This window comes from Cheilinus undulatus, linkage group 13, assembly GCF_018320785.1.
Source record: "Cheilinus undulatus linkage group 13, ASM1832078v1, whole genome shotgun sequence".
NCBI classification, from domain to species: Eukaryota; Metazoa; Chordata; class Actinopteri; order Labriformes; family Labridae; genus Cheilinus; species Cheilinus undulatus.
In genome coordinates this window covers 15,888,697-15,913,029 of record NC_054877.1, presented here as the reverse complement: position 1 = coordinate 15,913,029, position 24,333 = coordinate 15,888,697, and the positions used below count along the sequence as shown (strand labels likewise).

At 38.0% G+C, this 24,333-nt stretch overlaps 1 protein-coding gene across 2 annotated transcripts in view; it reads left to right on the top strand.

The window, feature by feature from the left end:
* st6galnac3 (ST6 (alpha-N-acetyl-neuraminyl-2,3-beta-galactosyl-1,3)-N-acetylgalactosaminide alpha-2,6-sialyltransferase 3) overlaps nucleotides 1-24,333 on the top strand; it is a 141,033-nt gene that overhangs the window by 77,000 nt on the left and 39,700 nt on the right. The window contains exons 4-5 of one of the 2 annotated variants that reach the window (XM_041803826.1): nucleotides 15,415-15,493; nucleotides 15,604-15,863. The exons of the other annotated variant lie outside the window; for it this stretch is intronic. Coding sequence (XP_041659760.1) covers nucleotides 15,415-15,493; nucleotides 15,604-15,777 — 253 coding nt within the window. The 3' untranslated portion in view covers nucleotides 15,778-15,863. Of the gene's footprint in view, nucleotides 1-15,414; nucleotides 15,494-15,603; nucleotides 15,864-24,333 lie in introns of those variants that run through there. 2 annotated transcript variants of the gene reach the window in all.

Sequence of the window (24,333 nt, the reverse complement as noted above, 5' to 3'; positions counted from 1 at the left end):
AAGATGTAAAAATGACAGTAAAATCTGTAAGGTGACATGTTTTTAAGGGACTCTTTTGAGATGGAGACAGGTTTCTGCTGTGGATGTCAAATGAGAGAAAACAGACTGATGTAACGCAGATGTTCAATTAAAATTCTTAACGCTGATAGAATAAAAAGCAATTCAGAAGATGTGACAAAATTTTAAATTGCCTGTTATCTCATTTGCTTTTAAGATACAATATTTAGAGTTTTTGCCCTTAAATGAGTATGATTACAAAAATGACTAATCCTTTGTTCCAATGTTTGATGAGTTCATACATTACTTTGAATATTTCTGAATATTTTATGTAACTGCTGTCATGACATGGCATATTTATCATTGACATGGAAACACTGGATGTTACATGACAGACCACCACATATAGGATTTAACTGCCCCTGGAAGCTGCTCTTCTGGTCTCTGGTGGACTCAGAGATGGGGGGATGAAAGGGGGTTATACCCTGGTGCTTTAATGTATAAATAACATTAAAGTTCTCCCCTAGGGTGACCTTCCAGGGGCTTAAACTGTATTTCTCTCCAAGGTTCCCTCATAGTTGACAAAACACAATAAGATGCCTCCTACGGTGCCCTTCAATTCGGCAAAATGTGATTAAGAGCTCTCTGTGTTGTCTTTTAGTGAATAAAACTAGATAAAGAACCCCCAGGGTGCCCTCTCAGTAAACAAATGATGAAATCCTATCCAGGGTTCCTTAACAGTGGACACAATGTGAGAAAATAGGCTCTAGCATTCCCCCAGTGGAAAAAATATGATAAAAGGCACTCCAAGATGTCCACTTGGTGGACAAAACATGTTAAAGAACCCACTACGGTACTCTCCCAGTTAAAAAAAAGTGCCCTACAGGGTCCTTTCTTAGCAGACAAAAGTGTTAAATTGCCCTTTAATTTTCCTTCCAGTTGTCAAAACATAAAAGTGCCATTCAGGGTCTCCTCATAAAAATCACTGTAAGCTTCTCAATAATCAGTTAATTCTCCCTGACATCTGCCTTTATAAGAATACAGGGTAAATAGTTCATAATTTCTCACCTATTTTATTACAGAGGTGCTGTAGATAAAATCACAAGATAAAAAAAACATTTAACTTTGCTTGGGGTTTCTAAGTTTTTCACTTTGAATATGTGAAAACTTTTTGTATGCATTGATGTCCCCCGGCACCCACCACTGGTTCTGTCGCTGTCTCATTCATATCATCTGCTAGTGACCTATAATTGGCCATGATTTTTTCCTACTATCAGCTGTGCTTTAGCTCCCTGTAATATCTGAGGTAGCTTATTCACTCAGTTGAAAAATATATACAACGGAGGGATAGTATTTTTTGATAATGTTGATATTCCAGCTCTGAAATTCTACATATTGCACCTTTAGTAACCCACAGAAGTTGTTTACTTGACCCAAATCAGTGAGAAAAGTGACACAACTCATCCCTAAATATTTCTCTCACGCCTCAGGATAAGAAACACTCTGAGGATAGTACCAAAAATGGATGTTTCATCTCCAATTCATCATCAGAGGGTGAGTCAATTTAGCCGTAGATGAACTTAATAGCCAACACTTCACTCTCAAGGGCTACCAAATGTGTCCTGAATTTTATTATAATCTCTTTTTATTAGTGTAAATGTCAGGGCTGTGCAATCGTGCTTCATAATCTCTCTCTGTCCACTTCATGTGAGTGTAAGTACTCCTGGCAGTCAGCGCTCACTCGTCTGAAAATAGTGGAAAATGAAACAGCGTTCAGTTTAACAGCTCCTCTGGTTTATAATCACAGTCTGAGAGGTTCTGTTCAATATTTGGAAACAGATCTTTACCAAATTTCATTTGTGATCTGAGCGATTCTGTGATGTTTATCTCTACAAAGCCTGAAGGAGCTCTGTGGGGAATAAACTGGCAAAAATAGGAGAAGTGGGAGCACCCACAGGGATTTGTTTGGATGAGGGAGTATTTTCTGTTTTAAACATAACAGCGTCCCAATGGAATAAAAGCTCACTTTGAGACTAAAATAAAAGTCCCTTATTCATCCTTTAATAAATGTTTGATGCTTCACTCTTTATTAATTTTACACGTTTGGGCACGTAGGATCTTTTCTCATGCTGAAATATTTATTTTGGCTTTTTTCATTGATGCATAAATAGACAGGAAAAATTCTTTACTCAACAAATCTATGAATTGTGCTTGCAGATTTGCAACTTACTTTCTACAGGAAGTTAGAGAAAAACAACAAAAATATTTAGTGTTTAAAGTTAAATAACCCCTTTTCCATCTGAGTATATTTAAGTCTAAGATTTAGATCAAGTTTAAATCACAGACTGTTTAAAATGGACTTAATCTTAGTGATGTTGACCACTAATTTCTAAAGAGGTGTGATGAAGCCCAGTGTGTGAGGTCAGAAATGCAAATTCTACCCAAGCTGCAACTTTTGCTGTTGAAAATAAATCATTTTGTGCAGATGCAAACTGCAGTTCCTTCAGTGTCCACTTGAGGCTGTCTACTAAAGCTCCAGAAGTCCCATACATACTCATATCAAAATGACCAGATCACAGCAATGTACATGCGGAGGATATGGGTATGATATCTAAAAAATATGTAAATGAATAACTTGATAAACATGTATGAAAGAAATTGTTTTTAGTCCTGAGTAAATCTTAGTTAGATAAAATGAATAAAACTGAGTCAGGAGCAAACTGTTAAGTACGTCACATATTAAAACAATTGAAACCTGTGGTTTTCAAACTTTTTTGCCCAAGGCAAACCTAAGATCAAACTAATATCTTGAGGCACCATATTCATATACATGCACAATTGCCTCTTTAGCATGTGTAACTTTAGTTTTAATTGCTTGATAGTTGGAGTAAAATCGTGTGGTTGCACAAATTCCCGCAGCATATCTCGACCTGCAACGAGGCCCAGCCACAGACCTAAACCAACATCTAAACTAATGATGCACCAATGCATCAGTCAGACATCTGCACATCCAAAACTAATGTGACAACCATTGATAGCAGCAGAAATTGAATCTGCAGTGCATCCTTTTGTGAGAAATAATGCTAAAATGTGATTAAAACAGCTGGCTGTCCAGATCAGCTGCATTTGCAGTGTGCAGCATTTTGGATGTGGTTGCAATTAGCCAAAAAATAGACCACTTCAAAGCAGAGAAATTTCATTTTAAAGTTTTGAGCAGGAGAGATCCCGCGTTACCTGGTGGTGTAGGTGTGGAAAATGTGAACCCATGATCTCCTGCTCAAAACTTTCAAATGTAGTTTCTCTGCTCTCTCTTTCAGCCCGCTGACTCGCCATTTGTATAAGTTCTTCTTCAGCGTACTCCAGTTCATACAAATATCCTCTCGTATCCACAGTAAATGGCACATCATCATCACTCGATTCGAAATTGCTCATATTACCCTTGTTTTAGCTTGGTGTGGTGTTATAATCCTTGTATAAGCCTGCAGACCCACACAGCTGATCAGACGATATCAGTGCACAGGGGAAGGAGAAAAAAATGCCGAAAGCTGCATCGTAAATTAGTGCCTGACACAGAGGGGTTTTTAGGGAGAAATGAAGTGTTTTGTACGTTTTCGACACAGCGTACAGGCGAGCCAACATATTTTCTTGGTCCATTTTTACGTAGAACTTGTTAAACTACGCAGATAAAACATTGGATCTCTCCAAGCTCATAATAACCACAGGAGCAACTTTCACAGAAATCACTGGAGGCTAATGCCACTACTGTAGCCAAGTACTTCATATGACCCAACTTCAAAAATACCGAAATATCCCTTTAAGGTGGGTCTGTGGTTTTTCACACATATTTGACTGACTATGGCAGCGGCTTGATTCCAAAAAAGCTCAATGTTCCTGCAGTTTGATCAGGTTGAGCTTTGTTTACATTCTCACTACAGAGCCTGAACAGAAACTGACCAAGACGTGTATTTTTAAGCTGTCTTGTTATTTGTTCCTTTTCAGAGCTAAATTGACAGCTCAAACGAAAACAAAAAGCACCAACTGAGCTGTGGAGTTGAGTTTGTTCAACTAAACCCAATGAGTTAGGTTGAAAACTTTCAGTGTAAAAAGAGCTTTGAGTATTCAGCCAACTAGATAAATGCTATGAAACCTCAAGTCCATTTGCCATTTTACTATTTTTTGTTATAGTCAGACAATTACATTTTTAAAAGGCAGCAAACAGCTTTATTATTTCCTAAAGTTTCTTTTTTATGGTGATGACTGCAAAGCTTTCACACACGTCTTAAATGAGTTTGTTGTTATGATCATCTGTTTGGCACAGCTCACTGCTTATGTCCTATTTGTGTGGTGGGAGAGAACAAGAATAGCTTCTCTTGCTGAGGGCATTGCACTCGTACTCTGTCAATTTCGGTCAGATGATTACAGAGAAAATAGGATAAACATAATGTTGTTTTATCATCAGATGAGGCATTCTGGAGTCTGCTTTTATGTTTTCAAAAGTGTTCCCAGAGCAGCTTTGAAGTTTTACGTACTCCAGACAAAGCAGTCAAGAATTGCTGCCTAACCTCTAAAATATTCAGACTTAAAGTGAAGGAATCTGACAGAAAGTGATGAACTTTGCTGATGCAATCCGCCTCCTGATGCGATGGAGAGCTTCAGTGTCAAATGACTCTCCAGCAGCGCTGCGAGTTTTGTTTACAGGGTGAGCGGGACGTGACTCAATCTGTAATTGCTTTGTGTATCGGAGGAAGAAACAGCAGATAGCAAGATTGTTGCCGCTGTCTCATGTCGAAGATTGAAGCGCAATGTTTGCAGCAGAACTGTAATTTCACGCTTATCACAATGAGACATTTAAAAAGAAAAGCCAGTGAGTGGATTCATTGTGTTTCCTTCCTCATGAAGCTGTGTTTCTCACTCACCACCAGCCTGAAAACACAGCACTGATCCAAACCAAGAAGTCGTCACTGAGCAAGCGTGTAATGACATTACATTTCAGTTTTAAAAGCTTGTAATTGCCATGAAATTATCTTATTAAATGAAGCCACTGGTAACACTGCAATACAAATAAGCCGGCGTTCAGGGCAGCTGCTCGTCGGGTCAGAATCGGTCATGGAGAAGAAGAGGGAAGTTGCGGCGGAGTCCACCCTCCAAAGAAGGGTCAGGATCAGCAGTTTGATATTTTTGATGACATGTTAACCCATCTGAGAGGGAAATGAGGCGGAGAGAGGTGGCAGAGAGGCAAATTGTTAACTGGAAGGAATGTGCAGTCCTCCTTAAAGTCTGCAGGATTTGCAGTTATGCCCTAATAATGTGATGACACACAGAGGAGGTCTGGAAAGATCAGAACAAAGAAAGCCGTGGGTGTAGACATGAGTTTTGGTTCTGCCTCAGTGTGGCGCATTTAAAACTAAAATGGCATCAACCTTCTTACTATGGTGATGAAAATTACATAGGTATAGACTGATTTCTATTTTGTGTATCAAATATTTTTGCTCATATATTGGGGCTAGATATAAAATAGGCTTAAAGTGAAAAGTAACTAATTTGATTGTAAGATTTTGATGTTGATTGCCCATATTTATACCTACATAAAGTCACATATCTATTTGGAAAAAAACCTTTCTTTTTTATTGTGAAATATATTACAAAAAAAAAAAGATCTTTGCAATCGCACATTTTTAATATTAGACAAAGACAACCTGGGTTAATGTGAAATGTAGTTTTCAAATGTTGATTTTGTTATTATTAAGGGGGTAAAGCCATCCAAAACTACCTGGACCTATGTAAAAAGTCAGCATCTGTTAAATCATGAATTCACTATGATTAAACATGTTTTTTAGAAAGTTGAGTTCAATTTCACTCGCCACCTCTCAGCCTGATTATCGCCAGGTTTGTTGTATCAAGACATCCCTTCAACATAATTTGTCTGACAAACTGAAGCAGGCTAGAAGATCTCAGAAAACAACTCATCATGCCACGATCCAAAGAAATTCAAGAACAAATGAGAAGCAATGATATTAACATTTATCTGCTTTGGGACTCAAGTGTACCACAGTGAGAGCCATGATCCACAAATGGAGAAAACTTGGACCTTACCAGGAGTGGCTGGTCAACCAAAATGACTCCAAGAGCGCATCAACGACTCATCCAGGAGGTCACAAAAGAACCCAGAACTACCTCTAAAGACCTGCAGGCCTCACTTGACTCAGTTAAGGTCAGAGTTCATGATTAACATCAAGAAAAAGACTGGGCAAAAATGGCATCCATGGGAGAGTTCCAAGGCCAAAACCACTGCTGACCAAAAAAAGGCTCATCTCACATTTGATTAAAAACATTTTGATGATCCCAAGAAGAGAAATATTCTGTGAACTGATGAGACAAAAGTTGAACATTTTAGAAGGTGTGCCTCCTATTACATTGAGCATAAAACTAACACAGCAGTTCCTAAAAAGCATTGTATGGGCATAAAAAACAGCACTGTAGTGATATATATTAGCTCTAACTAAAAGAAATAAAGTTACTTTAAGTGATTAAGACTTAGTTAAGCCTTGAAAACCATATTTTCATTTTAACCTGAAGCAGTCTTATTAAAGCAACACAAACTTGTTTTATTTCTTTATGCTGTAAGGTTTACAGTCTGGATAGGCAAACTGAAATGACCTATTTGTAGAGTAATGTCAGACTTCATGTGCACAAACTCAGGATGCCAGAAAATAATGTAGAGGAAACTGAGACAAAACTAGGAGAAAAATAATTGAATAAATACAAAAATAAAATAGGTGAAAAGTGGCGAAAATTGGTTAAAAGTGGCATCAAAGTGGCAGCAATGGGTTAAAAGAAGTAAATATTAGTAAAGAGCTGAAAAAAACAAAAAACTGGTTAAATGGCAAGAAGTGGCAAGACTGGTTAACAGCAAAAAGATTAGAAAGGGGATTTCAGAAGTTGCAAAAATTGGTTAAAGTGGCATCAAAGTAGCAGCAATGAGGTCAAAGTGGTAAATAGGCAGAAACTGGCAGAAAAGTGGTGGTGGGGAGGGTTAGCCAATATGGTTTAAAAGTGGCTTTAAAATATGGTTTTAAAATGACAAAAAGTAGTTACAAGTGACAAAAAGTGGCAAAAATCAGTTAAATGGCAAAAGAGTTGCAAAAACTGGTTACATGTGGCAAAAATTTGCAGGAAAAGGAGTGATAGGGATTTAAATTTGGTAACAAATTGCTAGCAAACTGTCAAAAATCGATTAAAATGTGATTTAGTGGCAAAACTGGTTACATGTGGCAAAAATTTGCCAAAAAAAATGATGAAAGGGGTTAAAAATGGTCCAAAATCGTTTAAAAGTGGCAAAGTGGCAGTATAAACGTGTGGAAGAGAGGTGAAAAGCGGTTAAAAAAGTTGTACAAATACATAATTTCAACATCAAAACCCAATGAAATTTCAACACACTATTCAGCTCAAACTAGAGATAACTGCTACCCAGGACAGCAGAACCAATGCTTCTGGTCCGACACATACATTGACATCGTCAGTAAATCACAAGTGGGGAGGGTCTGTATAATTGTTATTTTTTAGGGGCCCAGCCAAGTCTGTAGGCTGGCCTGCACTGGGACTTGAGCTTATTTGATCTGCCATTAATGTGCTCTCTGTCTCTCTCTCCCATGGAAGCTTCAGTTGAAATTCATAGGTACATCCATTTCTTCCTTCAAACTTTGGTACTTAAGGTAGTATTAAAGGCAAAGATAATGGATGTTTGTTAAAAGCACAAGCTATCGAAAAAATGTCAAAGTATCATGTTTTGGCAACCTTAATCCAAATGTCAGGTTTAAATGGCTTTCAAATATGATAACCCCCATTGCTTGGCTTCAAAATGACTCTTCAGAAACCACTGGGTGTCGTAACTAAGACTATGTCCTTGTTTTATACAGTCATACATGTCACATACGCATGCAGACTGTGTATTCTTACTGTGGGAGGGGATACTGAAAAACAATACATCCTCAATCATGTTTAACAGCGTAGATGGCATTATTGACATGGTTTTAATGTAAATCTAACAAGTAATTAGAAATAAAAATGAACTGTATGAATTTAACAACAAAATGACTGTTAGCTGTTTCCTTCTGTTATAAACCAGCTTAAGGCCTGCCATTACTAACACCCAGACCTCAGATCAGTCAAATATCTCTTGCGGTCCCTGCTTGGCTCCATATTAGAACAAAGTCGCCTCCGTCCAGTGGAGTCTAACAAAATCACATCCAGCTGACATGCCTCGGTTATTCTTCCAGCAGGTACAAACATGATGGCTCGCCTGCAGCCTCAAAAGCTTTAAATGCATTTTCCGTTCTGGTTTGATGCACCAAATTGAATAAGCTTCACTGAGCAACATCTTCCGAACACACCTGCATCACTAGTCATGTAGCGACATAGCCTCATCTAATAAGCCTTATTAGATCAAATGCTTCTGTGGCTTCAGAAAAATATCGCTCTAAAGAGATAAAATAGCCTCATAACACAAGGCTGCATGCTGTGTCAGTTTGTGTTAAGAATATGTCTCTGCTTCTGTCACCAAGACGGATAGATGCTGAATATTTATGCTTTTGAAGAGTTATATTTGTGGCTTAAAAGCAGGATGAGATTCAACTTAATTTACCCCTGTGGGACATTACACAGCTGCAGAAACAAACAGTAACTGGATTCAGATGGAAAAAATATGTGAATGCAGAAAAAATGAAATCAAACACAAGTAGGGCAATAAAGCAACAATATGATCATTTTCCACCTTAAAATAGTAGTTTCTAAGTCAATCTAATGATACAGTAACTTCAAACCGAGAGAATCAATCAACAAATCTCTATTTGTATGGCATAAATACTCAAAAAAGACTAGCTTCCCTCCTAAATGGGTGTGATTTCAGTGCGTTTCAATTGTAGTCTAGTCGATGCTTAAACGGGAGAATTTTCACTTTTTTCAGTTTGACATGTTTTTCAAATATTATTTTTGTACTTCTGTCAAGCAAAACAGGGCATACGATTTGGTTAAATTGGTCTTAAATAAATAGTTGTTTTTTTGCTATCTAATTGACTTGAACCATGAAAATAATCATTAGCTGCAGCCTTTATATCAACAGAATGTTTTTAAATATAATGGCTATAAAAGGCATCAATGACCAACATAAATCATGTGTTTCCAGAGAAATTAAACATAAGTGGGTTGTGCAGTGTAATGTAAAGTGTTGATCAAACAGTAGGTAAAAACTGTGAGCAGTAATGTGAATTTCCAGCGATACTAATGGTCTGCAAATATCTTTTGTCCTCACATTAATCAGGTCTGCAGATGGGTTTGCTCTCCTCCTCCCACTCTCTCCCCGCCTCTTTTTCTTCTTTTTCTCAGGCTCAGTTTGACATTTTAACTGCAGCATGTACAGAATTCAAAGTCTCCCCGACGGAGCAGACGGCTTCCTCTACACGTCTCATGCATCCTCTAAAATCCCTCTGACTTAAACAAGCTTTGTCTGATGTGTAGGCTGCCCAAAGACATGTTTCTTTTTTTGCTTACCACTCTGTGGAATCACAATCAAATAATCTGCAAAACAGGCAGCAACATAAAATGTAAGACGAGATACCCTGCTGCATAATTTGACAGAATGCTGGCTTTGTGATGTTTCTACATGCAGGAGAAAGACAAAGATTGATCTGCCATCAGTGTCCTAAGAAGGAAGAATGAGTGTAGCCATAACACTGTGCACCATCAGCTGTAATGCATCCAGTCACTGATGCTCTGTTATATGCTCAGCTCTAAATTGGATGTGAACTTGTCACTTCATATTATCCTCGTACGACGATGTGTGAAAAAATGAGGCAATCACCTCTCAGCAGCAGTATTAAAATCTGCTCGTAAAAATTGTTAAGCCCTCATCTTCCCCAAAGAGAGCTGTGCCTTTTCTTGAGAGTTTCTCAGTCTGCGATAAATAATAATTCAGCTGTTTGCTTCTTCTGACAAACAGCAGCTTTCGGCTTCTTTTCAATCAGCTAACGCGGCGCATTACTGCTCCAAATTTTGTTCCCCATTTTTAAAAGCATTGACTCTGAAATCAGAGTCATCCTGCTGAGAGACTTTGTGTGGGATTTTTTTAAAAACCCATTTATGCATCTGCAGAGCACTGTGGCAATAAATGCTTTATTTTCTGGTCAGCTTTTAATGCAGCTCTCACAGATTAAGAGATTTCAAGCACAGTTATGTTGATATAAGCCTTACCTAAGTTAAGACAGGTTTACTTAACATTATCAGAGAAACTTTGTGTCGTTTGGTCACTAAAAAGCCAAAAAGTGCATGAAATATCCATCACAAGCCCATTTTACTCATGCTTTCTTGAATTATCTTGTTTATCCATTGCTAGTGAGTAAATTATATCAAGAACACAATAATGATTTTCATTAAAGTTTGCAGAAATATCCACTCTGACTTTGAAATTAATGGATTAGATTTCTGAAGTCAAAGATCGATGTCACTGAGCCTCATGTTCTTCCTTTGCTAGTGGGAACATAATCTCAAGAGTGCTTTGAGTATTTTTCTTCAAATTGTCCACTCTGAGTTCATAATAAATTTATTTGATTTTGGAATTCAGATGTCAAGTTTGTTGGGCCTTAATCTCTTTCTTTGTAAAAGGCAGTATTATATCAAGAACACTTCAAGTACTTTTTTCAAAGTTTGTGCAAATTTCTCTCTGACTCTGAAATAAATTGATTAGATTTTGGAAGTCAAAGCTCAAAGTCATTGAGCCTCACCTTCCTCTGTTTCTAGTGAATATATAATATCAAGAATACTTTGAGGGATTCAGAATCAATTAATTAGAAATATGACATCAAAGTCAAGGCCATTTGACTTCATGTTCTCCCCTTGGTAGTGACTGCATTAACTCAAGGACACCCCGAATAATTTTCCTCAAAGTTTGGCTAAATGTCCACTTTGACTCCGAAATGAGTTGATTAAGATTTGGGAAGTCAAATGACAACACATGGAAGGATTTTCCTCAAACTGTGCACAAGATCTACTTCAACTAAAGAGGGGATGTTGAAAGTCAAAGGTCATTTGGCCTCATGTTCAACCCTTCCTTTTGGATGTGGTATATCAGAAATACTTTAAAAGAATTCACTTCAAACTTTGCACCGATGTCCACTGTGACTCAAGGATGCATTGATTAGATTTTGGAAGTTAAAGATGAAAAACATTGGGCCTAAAGTGCATAATTTCTTTCAAGCAAAACAATTTTTAGGGATTTTGCTCAGACTTTGCACAAATATCCAATCTGACTCAAAGATGAATTGATTTGATTTTGGACATCGAAGGACCTTTCCCTTCGATGTGTGAAACACATTCATCTTGTAAACCACTCATACACAGCGTTTGGGAAAGGGAGGAGCCTTTGAAAAAAACTCAGAGGGTGATTGGATGAACGCTCTGTCCGATACATCTTTACTTTACAACCTGAGCAACAAACACGTGACGTAGCCGCTACAGAGGAGGAAACTCTATAGAGATCTGCATAATGCGAACCATGGTGACTGTAGACGTGTAAGTACACGACTTTTGTCGTTTTTGAAAACAACTCACTGCTGTTCTTGTTCTTCTTTTAACAGAGAAATGTCATCAAGTTCTGATAAAACTGACGCTTTAGCAGCATCCATGATAGTGTCTTCCACCATAATTGCACTGGTTCCTTGTTGCTGCTTGCTTACATCATATGACTCCGCCACGCCCAAAAGTACTGCCCCTCATCGCTGATTGGTTCTGTCACTTTCTAACCGGGCCCAAACGGTTCAGACGGGAGCTTTGCAAGATGGATTTGCCCGTGAGAAACACAGAAATGGGCGTATCCATCTGCTCTGCAAGGTTACCGTTCCCTTTCACTTTGCACAAAGATCTATTTAGACCTTGAAAGCCAAGTTCTGTTGGGCCTCTTGTTCATCCCTTGCTTGTAAATGAAATATATTGAGAATACTCTAAAGGATTTCATTTCAAAATTTGCACTCGTGTCCACTCTGACTCAAGGATGCGTTAACTAGATCTTGAACCTCAAAGGTCAAGGTCATATGCCTCATGTGAGCAAATTATTTAAGAAACTCTGAGAAATTTTCCCAGACGTCACACAAATATCCACTCAAGAGTGAATTGATTTGATTTGGGAATTTTCTTCAAACTTTTCAAAAATGTAAACTCTGGCTCAAAGATAACCTGAGTTAATTTTGGAGGCCAAAGTCACTGGATCTCATATTCATCTAGTGCTTTATGACTTCTACAGATTACACCACAGAAGCCACCTCAGCCCTGGTTGTTGATCCAGAAGTATATAACCAGCAGGTGGTAGTTGTAGTTTTACCTCAAGATCTTGTTTGAGAAGTTCTTCTGAGCTCATTTATGGATGTTTGTTGGCAGTGGACATGTCAGAGTTAGGACTTCAAATTGCATGAAAAGTAGAGTTATGTCTACAGTCAGTGTTTCTCTCCAAAGAACACTATCATAGTCTTTGATGATGAATGTATCCCTTCCCCATACTCGGTAACCTCACACCGCTCAAAGATTTAGAGATAAATGAAAATGAATTCAAAATGGAGCGTTAATCCATAAGAAAGGCGGCGTTGTGTAAATGTGTCAAATTAGTGAACGTATTACACTTTAAAGGATGAGTAATCGCTTCATTATTGCGTCTTTCACACCTTTCAGATTTCTGATTTGTGTGCAGAATCATTTATCATCTCCATAATGTGGAGTGATGAACATGAAAATGTAAAAATCACAGCGCCGTGTGCTGTAAGCCTCCTGTAAAACCTGCTGCATTGTAGGAGCCAAGGTTTTTTTGCATATAAAGGTCGTAACACATTCTTTTCTTGGAGCCATAAATCTTCTTTACTGTGAGAGAGGGGAGCCCTGGTGTAGCTTAAGAGCAGCCTGAGCAGTCACAGAGAGCTTTAAGTATCACGGTTATTGGACTTTTGAACAGGATTACTCCCTATTGTGAAGCTCTCAGAGGTGCGAGGCTGCTCTAAATTATTCAACAGTACGACTGAGATTAATTGATTATTGAGCTTTAGATCAATGATAATCAGTAGTTCTGTGTGTAATTCTGCAGCTTAGGTCTTTGTCTTGTTCTCTATCCCTGGAGAAATCTCTTAAGTTGGTCCTCATCTGTTTTGCTAATCCTCAGTTTTTCCTCCCCCTCCTCCTGGACAGGAATGTGTTGAAGAGGCTGCAGAGCTTTCAGAGTTTATCGCACGCTGTTTTCTTTCCCTGAAACTTTTCTTCCTTTTATTCAGAGTTATAAAATGCCTTCCTTTAACCACACCTATTCAAACTCTTGCTCACCTTCTTTGGCCTTCCTACTTAGCTCTCTCTGCCAAATAAATCTTCACAAATGGTTTTCAGGCTCTGGTGCACGGTGATGTTACTATAGAAGACAAAGCTGCCAAGGTGTCCGCTTTGATTCCCTTTGAGGGCAAAGACTTTAAGGGCTTTTGTTGTAAAGCCTTTTCTTCATGTTGCTTACAAAAAAATCGGATAAGATAAACCTCTAAACCTGCATGAGGCTTTCAATTCCAAGACACTTTATACTCACTTTGAATAAAACATAAATCAGACTTGTCTTTTGCACCAAAACAAATGCTGTTTACTCTGAAGTGTGCTACCTCCTCAGCTCAGGTCGTGGATAAAGATTGGATGTTTTTACTTTGGGCTTTTTTGTCTGTGCTTTGGGAAGTTAAGCTAAAAGGATTATAGACCATGAAGATCAGGTTTCTTTTCATCACAGTATTGTTCCATAAAATGCACAAATGGGTTGGTTTGAGAAACTTTACTTCAAAACACTGAACTAAATATAGATGATTTCCCACCTGCAGCTGCAGTACAGGAGTGTGAATTTAGGATGCCAGTATCAGTGCCAATACCAAGATGAAGATGAACACACTCCTATCCATAGAATATTGCTGATACTGCATTCAATATATCACAACATGATATTAGTGTGAAATTATTTCAAGACAGTCTGGCTGCAGACTGTACATCTCTGTCACTCTCAAACCAAAGTGCTGTAATTCGCAGTACAACGTTGTGTATATATTTAATTCAACTTTATTCATGAAAGAAAGCAGTACAGTTCATGAAATAACCACATTTCAAAGATTACAGACTAAGCAACACTTCATAAATAAAACAGAGAGAAAGATCAGAGCCTACCCTGAGGATTAATATAAATATAGACCCATTTTAGAAGTAGTTACATTTACAGTGATTCACTTTAGCTTAGTTGTCTTTAGTTAAGCTAACTAATTAACAATACTACATTGGCCAGTGTAGCTAGCTTAGCTTTAGCAATTTGAGCTTTAGCAAACATATCTAAAGCTACTGTAGCTGTATAGAGAATGTACCTACGTAGAATATGTAGCTGCTTTGTGGGCCTAGCTTTAGCTATGTTAACTATGTAGCACTTCAGATGCACAGCTGCATTAGCTGTGTAGCTAAAGCTAAGATGATTCACTTTAGCTAAGTTATCTGTAGCCAAGGCCAACTAATTAACAATACTGCATTGGCCAAAGTAGCTAGCTATGTAGCACTTGATAATGCACAGCTGCATTAGCTGTGTAGCTAAAGCTAAGCTCAAAAAGCAGCTTTGTAGCTTACATATCTGCTTTGTGAGCTTAGCTTTAGCCATGTTAGCTATGTTATCTACGTAATATACACAGCCAACGGCGCTATGTGAGCCACGCTTGCTCAATAGTGTGGACACCAAACAGTCAAGGATTTTTTGGATGAATAATGAGCCTCAACTTCGAACCCACTAAAAGGTCAAATCTGGCCTTAAATCGGGCTTATCCCAGGGGACACAACAGTAGTTGTTTCCAAAAAATTGAAAAAGACTGATCAGATGACAGCACACTTTTCCATGTTAGGTCAGTCCATCTCAGTTGAGCAGTGCCTCTGGATGAAGTACATGTATGTCTTTTGCTTCTACATTTGTAGATACTGTAACATTCTGTGTTGATGGTCTTCGAAAGTTTTCCCGGACTCTTGATTTCAGATGTTTATTTGTGATTCTCAGCTCCTCTAGAAATGTAAAGTGCAGGACAAGAGGGAAGGGAAAAGCTGTGGATGAAGTTGTGTCTGTTGAGAGCATTTGTTTTGGTCTGAGAGTCACATGGTAAGAGACCAGGAAATGTGCAGATGACCTTAATTTTTGGTTGTGCTTGAGGACTAATGTCAAGTATAAAATGATTGTTGTGGCTTAACAGAGAGAAAAACATGGCAGTTTTATATTTGTGTATCTAAAACCAGTGAAATTAGGACCATTTAGGGCAATAGCTGCAGAGACTATGATATGATGATGTTGGGTAGTCTGGCTGTTCATTGGTCATTTCGACTTCTTTGTGTTGTTGGCAGCATCCTCCTCACTTGGGATCACCCGCTCAGAGTTGAAGAGCCGCCCATGGTCCTAGCAGTTAGATTGCACCCCATGTATGTGAGTGGCCCAGGTTCAAGTCAGGCATGTTGCCCCTTTGCTGCACGTCATTCCCCACTCTCTCATCCCTGTTTCCAATTCCATTCACTGTTCCATCTCTATCATTAAAGGCACAAAAAAGCCCAAAATGTGTCCTGAAAGAAGAAAAGTGGGCGACAGTGGGCTCCATGTCTACAAAAACAGCCCTGGAGACATTCCTGCCAGTTCCTGTCTCATTGAAGGTGTTGAAGGAATCATCTCCTCCTTCAATGGCTTCGTCACTGGCCGTCTGCCTGCCTGGCTAGATCCCATGTTCCATGCTGTAAAGCTCCCAGCAGACTTTGCCAATCTGGACTCCAGCCTGACCAACGAGGATGGAGAGACACTCACACCAAAGGTCGGAAAATGAACACGTTGAGTGCTCATATTTGATCATTTTAAGACAATTTATTATCACGAGGAACATCCCCATTAGCCTCAACTGGGCTTTGAGATTAGCACTAATTATGAAACATTAGGATGCCAGTATGCTTGGTTTAAATGTTAAAGAGAGCTCAAAGCACTGCTGGGTTTGAGCCTTTAGAGACACGCTACAAAGGCTGCAGTCCAAAAATGATTTTTTACTATTCAAAATTGTATCAGTAACTGGTCTGATTATTGATTTAAGCACTTGTCTGAATTCAGGATGGTACAGCTGGATTATTGGTGCACTAGAAAAGAGCATATTCACCGTTAAGAGCTACAAGCTATTGGATGATTAAAGGGTTTATTTTCCTCTTTAAAGTGTGTGCATGTCTTTAAGTTATTTGATCAAGGCAGCAGACTTTTTTGAAGTTTTAAGATGACCTTATGCTGAACCAAAGCTTTAAAATTTGCCTTTAAGGTTATCAGGCAGTCTGGCCACAAATTAATCCAATCATGTCAGACTTTGATGCGTGCCGCTTGTTTAAACAATTCCAAGTCAAAAGCAAGAAAAACAAATAAACATACAATGCAAATAATACACACTGACTCTTGTCATAGCTGTCCTCAGTGTAATTTTGCTGCTTAATAATCAAATAAATGGAAGTATTTCATTGGTATGATGTTGCCTATATTGATCTTGCTTGTTGCAGCGGAGGAGGCTTTTCAGGTTTCCTTTTGTCGTTGTTGTTGTTGCAGCTTTTCCTCTTTCTAGATTCAATTAAAATTCAAACCTGCAGTTCACAGCGTCTGTTTCAACCCCCCCTCCTAAAAACAATTAAAATGCAGAGTGGTTGACAGGTGACAGGTGGGTTGTGGAAAGGTTCCTGGTTGACAGGTGGCCCGTTTCCATGACTCCACAGCACATACTCATTATAGCAGCCCACGAGTCACCCATGTGGGAGAGGGCGGGCGTGATGTTTGGTACATACAGAGGCTGTTTGGTTGCTGCCGTTTTGATTGGTTATACCCCTTCATGTAGGAGTGAGTTTTTTTACAGGCTGTTTGTTGCTGTTTGCATATTGGACGGTATAATGAAGTCTTCTGCTATCACACAGCTGCAGAAAAGGCCAGGAATATTTTTTTTCTTATTTAGCTTCGCAAGCCGCACGGCTGTTCAGTCTGTCCGCAACTTCACATTGGCCTACTTTAAAAATTTTTCCCAACATTTTTCTTCCCTTGATGATGAACTCAAAATACCCACTAATTTTCTGCAGAGCCACCATGAGGTTATCATTCAAGGTTCTAAGGTGAAAATGTCTGAAAATAATGCATGGCTTGTGATTGAGTGATTGATGCCGTCACTAATAGTGAATAGCTCTCACAGATTGAAAAAAGGGCTGTTTTGAATCAGGATTAAGAGAAGTCTGTTCAGTGCACTCGCTGCATACAATAAAATACTGTATTGTTCTTATAGTATTATTCTTTTCTCTTTTCAAAAGGGGTATGTAGAAGTATGAGCTCTAGATGTTAAAATTAAACTGACTAAAACACATAGGTGGCAATGGAGACCATCAGCTCCTCTATATTTTGCAAGTCGGTAATCCATTTTTTTAAGATACATATCTTTGGGGCATTTTATGCCTTTTATTGATAGAGGAGGACAGTGGATAGAATCAGAAATAGGGATGAGAGAGTAGGGGAGAGATGTGCAGGAAATGTTGCCACAGGCCGGACTAGAACCTGGGCCGCCTGCATACATGGGGCACACCTTAAACCACTAGGCCATCTGCGTCCCATCACTAATCAATTGTCATGACTTTTTTCTGCCCATTCTTGCCACTTTTAAAACACTTTTTACCACTATTTCCATTTATTTTTGCCCTTTTTAACACAGATTTAACCCATTTTACCACTTTTCATTCACCCTTGCCTCTTTTGACCCCTTGTTTTGCCACTTATTAATCCATGTTCATTACTTTTTCTGCTCATTTCACTTTTGACCCCCTTTATCATTATTTCTGTCAATTTTTTTCTACTTTCAACCAATATTTAACCGATTTGCTATGTTTTACTCATTCTTGCCTCTTTAACCCATTTTTTGACACTTTTTAAACACATTTTCACCATTATTTTCATGAAAGTTTTGCCACTTTTTCACACCTTTTCACCATCATATTTCTCACTTTCAACCCACGTGTTACCAGTTTTGCCACTTTTCACTCAAACTTGCCACTTGAACACTTCTTAATATTAGCCCTTTTTTAACTTATTTTTAATGTAATTTCCATCCATTTTTGCCACTTTCAACCCACATTTAACCAATAATGCCATTTTTTCATTTGTTCATACCTCCTTGCCTCTTGACCCATGTTTCCCAAATTTTAGCCCCTTTTCACCATTATTCTGTCCATTTTGCAACTTTTTAACCCTTTTCACCACTATTCCTTTCAATTTTGGTGCTTTCAATCCACCTTTTACCAATTTTGCCACTTCTGTCCACATTTTTGCAACTTTTAACCCATTTTCATTACTTTTTCCTGCCCTTTTAGCCACTCTTAAACCATATTAGCCATTATTTCTATCCATTTTTACTGCTTTTCACAGTCATGTTTTTATTTTCCATTAAAGCTGTCTCTGTTTTTACTTTATTTTCTGGCATCCTGACATTTTTGCACAGTATGGCTTAACTATGAAGTCTGACATGACTTTCTTTATTGTTTAATTCAGTGTATACTATTTCACATTGTTAACATTACCTTTAGAAGACTTTATTGTTTTACAGTATAAATACATCAATATTTTGTTGCTTTAAAAAGGGTGATTTCATTCAGAGAAGAAGATGGTTATTCCAGCCTAACTTGACACTGGACCATGATTTTGCTGACCTACTGTATATGGACCCTGGATTTGGCTGGGCCCCTGAAAGCCCTGCCCTTTTGCCCCCTTATGAACGGCCTTGGTTCTATGAGAGTGTGATGCCAGGTAAAAGTGATGAATAAAAACAGGTATAAACATTGTCTGTTTTTCCAGTATCAAATTGAATTTTAAAACACTGGTATCATGACCTCCCTTGCCTCATTGTGGTTTGATTGTTGACTTTTTGGTGCAATAATAATAAAATTTAGGCTTCACACTGGATGCTTAAAATACACAGACACCGACACAGAACATGAGCTATTGCTATCTAAAATTACCGAAATGAGTTGAATGTGAGCAGAAATATCCCGTTCCACTCATTGTTCACTGCCTGGGATTAATATGTCAGTTAAATACCCTGAAATGTAACTGAAAATGTGCTTAGCGTGTGTGGCACACTTTGATTCAGTGCTGAGCTCCAGTCGACTAATCTGGCTTTGTCTTTTAAAATGAGAAACGAGGTTATGTAATCAGTTCCAAATATCTGCCCGCCTGTTTCAGACCAAACGGGAAGAGAAATTTACTTTGAAGTTTGAGCCCGGGTGTGACTGAGACACTGAAATTATCCGTGGGTGGTAATTGTGTGAAACAACTGTGAGACTGCTGCTGGCTATAGCTCACTTTTGAGAAATTCGAGGGAAAATGGTTGAACCCAATTAAAAAGAATAAATAGAAACAGCTTTGTGCATATGTTATTTTCATCCTATGGTAAAATATTATCTTTTTCCTAGGGGATATAGAGAATTAGGAATGGAATGTTTCAAAGAAACTCAGACTTTGGATCATTTCCCAAAGGTAGTGGCACCTGGCAGCGGGCTATTTTAGGCTTAGGCACTGAGTTAATTATGGTTTATCATCAAAGCTACTTGCAGCATGGTAATATATTCTATCAGGCTTACAGTAATGAATTATAACAAGGGTTTCATGCAATGTAGGAGGCAGGTAAGGTGTACTTTGCCCTTTTTTTGCCCCATAGAGACAAAGACCCATTACTTGTAAAACAAACAGTACGGGCCCAGTCTCCCAGACATGAAAAAAAAAGATCTAAGTGTGTGAGACTTTACCTCAGACTCACTGGGGTGCTACGAAATTAATGAGAGAAAACTGCCTGGGTGTAGGTGGGTGTACAAGCATCAGTTTCTTTTTTTCTGCACAGAGAGAATAATTCAAGTCCTGGTTGCCGGGCGGAGACAAGAAGATCAGTGGAAACCTCTGGCTGTGAGCTACAGGAGAGGTGGAGGACAGCTGTGAGGGTGCAGAAAGGAGGGGAAAAGTGCTGTTGTGTGGGTTTCACCATTTAGCACCATCTGGTCGGTCATTTGGGTGTTTGAGAATTTTTTTCTAAACACAACAGGGGAAAAGTGGTGAGTGTGGAGGTAGTTAGGTTGATGGATGTTCTCCGCATGTAGAGTGTCAGAGAAAACAGCGGTCTGTATCATGCTAACAACACAAACAGTCTAGAGAGGTGAATATGACTAGAAATGACACAAAACACCCTTTCTTCCTTTTGTAGTATGTGTAGATTGAAGGTATCATATGGGACTTTGAGAGTAGATGTCTAGTAGGTGTTAAACTTTAGCACTAGACTTTAGGATCAAAACAAAGAACGCTATGTTCCCTGCCCCTCCCTCAGTGTTCAAACCTGATCTTCATCAAATATGCACTCCTGAGTTTACTCAGTTCTTGTAGAGTATTATAGAACAAAAAACATATTCATTATTTTGGAAGGTTTGTTTGTTCTCCTCATTTTGCAACAAACTAGGGCTGCAGTAATCAATTTTTTAGTAATCGAGTACTCTAATAAGAAATATTGCATTTTTTTAAAGCAGTCACTTTTGCTTTTTTCAAGAGAAGTAGTACTAGACAAATGAGAAAAGAAGCTTGGCCCCTTAAATAAACTACTTCTATATTAAACATTGGTATTTACAGGTTCTCTAAAAAATATATATTTTACAAGGTGCAATGAAGTTCTGATGGCAATTTACATTTATTAAAGATACAAAGAAAGGAAGTTAAATAATAACATTAGATTTTGCCATATTTGGGGTTTTAGGGATCCTCTCCCAGGACATTTTTGTTGCCAACACTTTATTTCTTCTGTTGTAGTTTATATTTATTTTCCAATTTGTCATTAAAGTAAAGAGACACTTAATCATTTTAACATCCTCTAGTTATGCATGAATGTAATATTTCACATCATAACAAGAATAAAGCTCTATTATTCACACAGCAGTCTGATGATGTCTGAAAGGTGAACCTTTAAATTACAGGAATATGGTCTATTTTTTTAAAGGGTGTTCACTTTCCATTTTTGCATATTTTTGTTTGTTCATCCACCATAATAATCTGACCTATTTAGTCTCAGTCACTGTCTGTGGCAATAGTGTTTCTTTTTAATTGGTGTCAATTCATTATCAATATAAGTCTTATAAAATTATTCAGGATGCTGAAACTTTTTGAAAAATATGCTGGAATCAAGATGTCAGTGCGCTGAATTTTAAATCATAATTAAATGTATAACGTGCGCACGCGAGGTGGGGGGCACCAAAACAGGACTTTAATGGTGACATCTGACAGTTTTCTATGAAACTGAGTGCTGTCTCACACCAGCGAGTCATGCAAGCAGCGCATAAACTCGGAGATCTACGTAGGTTCACCAGTGTGGGCTTAGCGCCACATCTGCCATGAAGCCACAGGCAGTGGATGCGTAACACAGGACAAGTACCTGTAAACATCACTGCATCAACTTCTCTTCCCTCGTGATTTTCACGCCTCACATCATGCATGTTACGTTATAGTAGCAGTGAAAACAAGTGCATTGTGCCACATAAATAGCCGTCCATGTGAAACACAGCACGCAGTGCAACACACTGTGCGATGTCCAAGATTACAGCATGGGTGTATATCTATACGTGGCTGATTTAAGTGAAGCCTCAAGGCAGATAATTTACCTTAAGGAATTTTTTAAAATCAAATCACCCGGATAATTCAAGGGATCATTTCAGCCCTACAACAAACCCTCACTGTTACACCTCTACATACACCGCCCCTGAGTGGGTGGGAAGGAAATGGGTCATCTGTCTTCGTTTTTCAAGTTTGCAGGGCTAATGGTTGCAGAAGCATGGTTCATGAAAAGGAAAAATAGTAAAAAAAAAAAAAAAGAAAAACAAATCAGATACATATTTGAGCCTCTGAGAGACACATACACAAGCTGAATCACCATCTCAACCTATGTAAACACAGAGCTGTGAACAACAAACCCAGAAGGTGTTTGCTTCACTCTTTTTATTATATTAAATCAGTTCTTAGAGATATATTTACTTTATAACTATTGCTATCTCATCTATTAATCTTCTGAGACTGAAATCAACACTGAAAGATACACAGATTAAAAAAGTTAAATCACTTTTGATCAGGCCTGTCCACGGAATTCTCTGGGCCCCTGAAAAACCCAGAGAAATGGCCCTCCCCAAAATTAAAATATCATTAAATTCATACAGCTGTTTAAAGAAGGGTAACAGTTACATGCATTTTTGCTTTGCAAAGAAAGAGTCAACTTTGACAAAGCCAAGCGTATTTTAGCTTTTGAGTTTTTACCTTTTATTGGTGTTTTGTGGAACCGGGGTCTGGATTGTTTAGTTTTAGCCTGACCAATCAATAGTGAATAATTTTTTAATCCTGCCATCTTCATCATCACATAGCACAGAGGCTAAGATGAGTAAGATCAACCTTTTTAAGACAAATTGTGTAGTATACCTGCAAGGGGTTTCACAGTAAGAGATTTTCAAACTCTGATATAATTCTAGTAAAAATCAGTCAGTATTGATGTCGGTTTGAATACCTCAGCAGTGAAAATGTAAATCCTAGCTGCTAGATATTGGTTTAATATTGTCTTTAAATCCCAACTTTCCAAATATGTTGCCAATGAAAAAGCATTATACTCCATTCAAAACTTAAGATGTGCAAATGTTAGGTGAGAAAGCAATGCCTGTTAACATGAAAAATATTTCTTACAGATTTCCCCTTTTTTTAGCGTAGACTCATCATAGTCCAATAACTATTGATTTGAAATTCATTGCACTGCTCCAGTTAACAGTTATTTTTAATCTTTTCTGTGTCTTGATAAGTTTTACAAGAGAAACTGTGCAGAGCATTTATGTTTTAAGATTATTTTTCATATTCTGTTTTCTAAACATAACTTCATACAAGCAAAGTTTTTAATCATTTGGGGCAGGTGCTTGATGTTAAGACAGGACTGATCTACTTCTGTACATAACATCCTGCTAACAGCTCTGACCTAATTACTGTGATGTCAAAAAAAAAAAAAAAAAAAGGTGCTGCACCTCAGCCATCAGTGATGTGCTCACTCATTTGCTGCTTAATGCAGCTCACCTGGAAGCTAAGCTGTGGCATGCTGCTGTTTATAGAGCGTATCAAAAGTCCCACTTCCTCCTGTCAGGTATAACAAGGTTAGCACCTTGATGCCAAACAGTAACACTGCAGATATTCTGCTTTACATACAGTTTATTCCACGGGAGCGGATGGTTTGATTTAGTTTTTTCGTATCACATCTCACTCTACTCTTGGTCTTGCATCATCTTGTATTATCTTGTCATTTAACATCCTATGGTATTGTACGTTAAAAAAAAATCATCATATCGTATCATTTCATTTTGGTTCATTTAGTTTTGTATAATATCATATTGTATCATTTCGCACCATAAAATATTCTGCAAATCTCACTCCAATATACAATACGGAAGGGTATTAGGGCCACTGAAAAAAAAAATTTTGAGACGAAATTTTTTTTTTTTCACTTGTGAGAAAAAAGTCAGAATTCTGAGATAAAAGTCAGAATTCTGAGATTAAAGTCAGAATTCTGGCTTTTTTCTTCAAGTAAAAAAAAAAAAAAAAGTCTCAAATTTTTTTTTCAGAATTCTGACTTACAAGTTCTGAGTTGGACATTGCCCCTTTGGCATGACTAAGACATAACATCTGCTCTCCTCTTGTATCCTATCCTATCTTGTCCTATCCATTATATTGTACCTTATCCTATCATGCACTATCATATCATACCATGTCATTTTGTGTCATATCTCACCTCAAAATTTTCTGCAATTCTCACCAGCTTTTTTGTACAGTTTCACCCACCTCGTGGTACAGTCATGTCCCTACATTCTGTTGATTTCCTGATATCTCATCTCATCTCCTCATCTAGTGGATTGTATCATTTTGAATTGTATCCTTTAATATTGTATCGTATCGTGTCCTTCCTCTCCTATCCTATCATGTTGTATCATATCCTATTGTATCATATTGTATCGTATCCTGTCCAATCTTATCCATTCCCATCATAAAATATCGTAATACATTGTATCATATTGTATGTTATCATATCGTATCATACCATACTGTATCTTATCATACCGTACTATAATGTACAGTACTGTATTGTATTATATGGTATGGTATCCTAGTGTATCGTACCACAACATATCATATCATCGTATCATATCGCATCATATCATGCCAAACTCTAT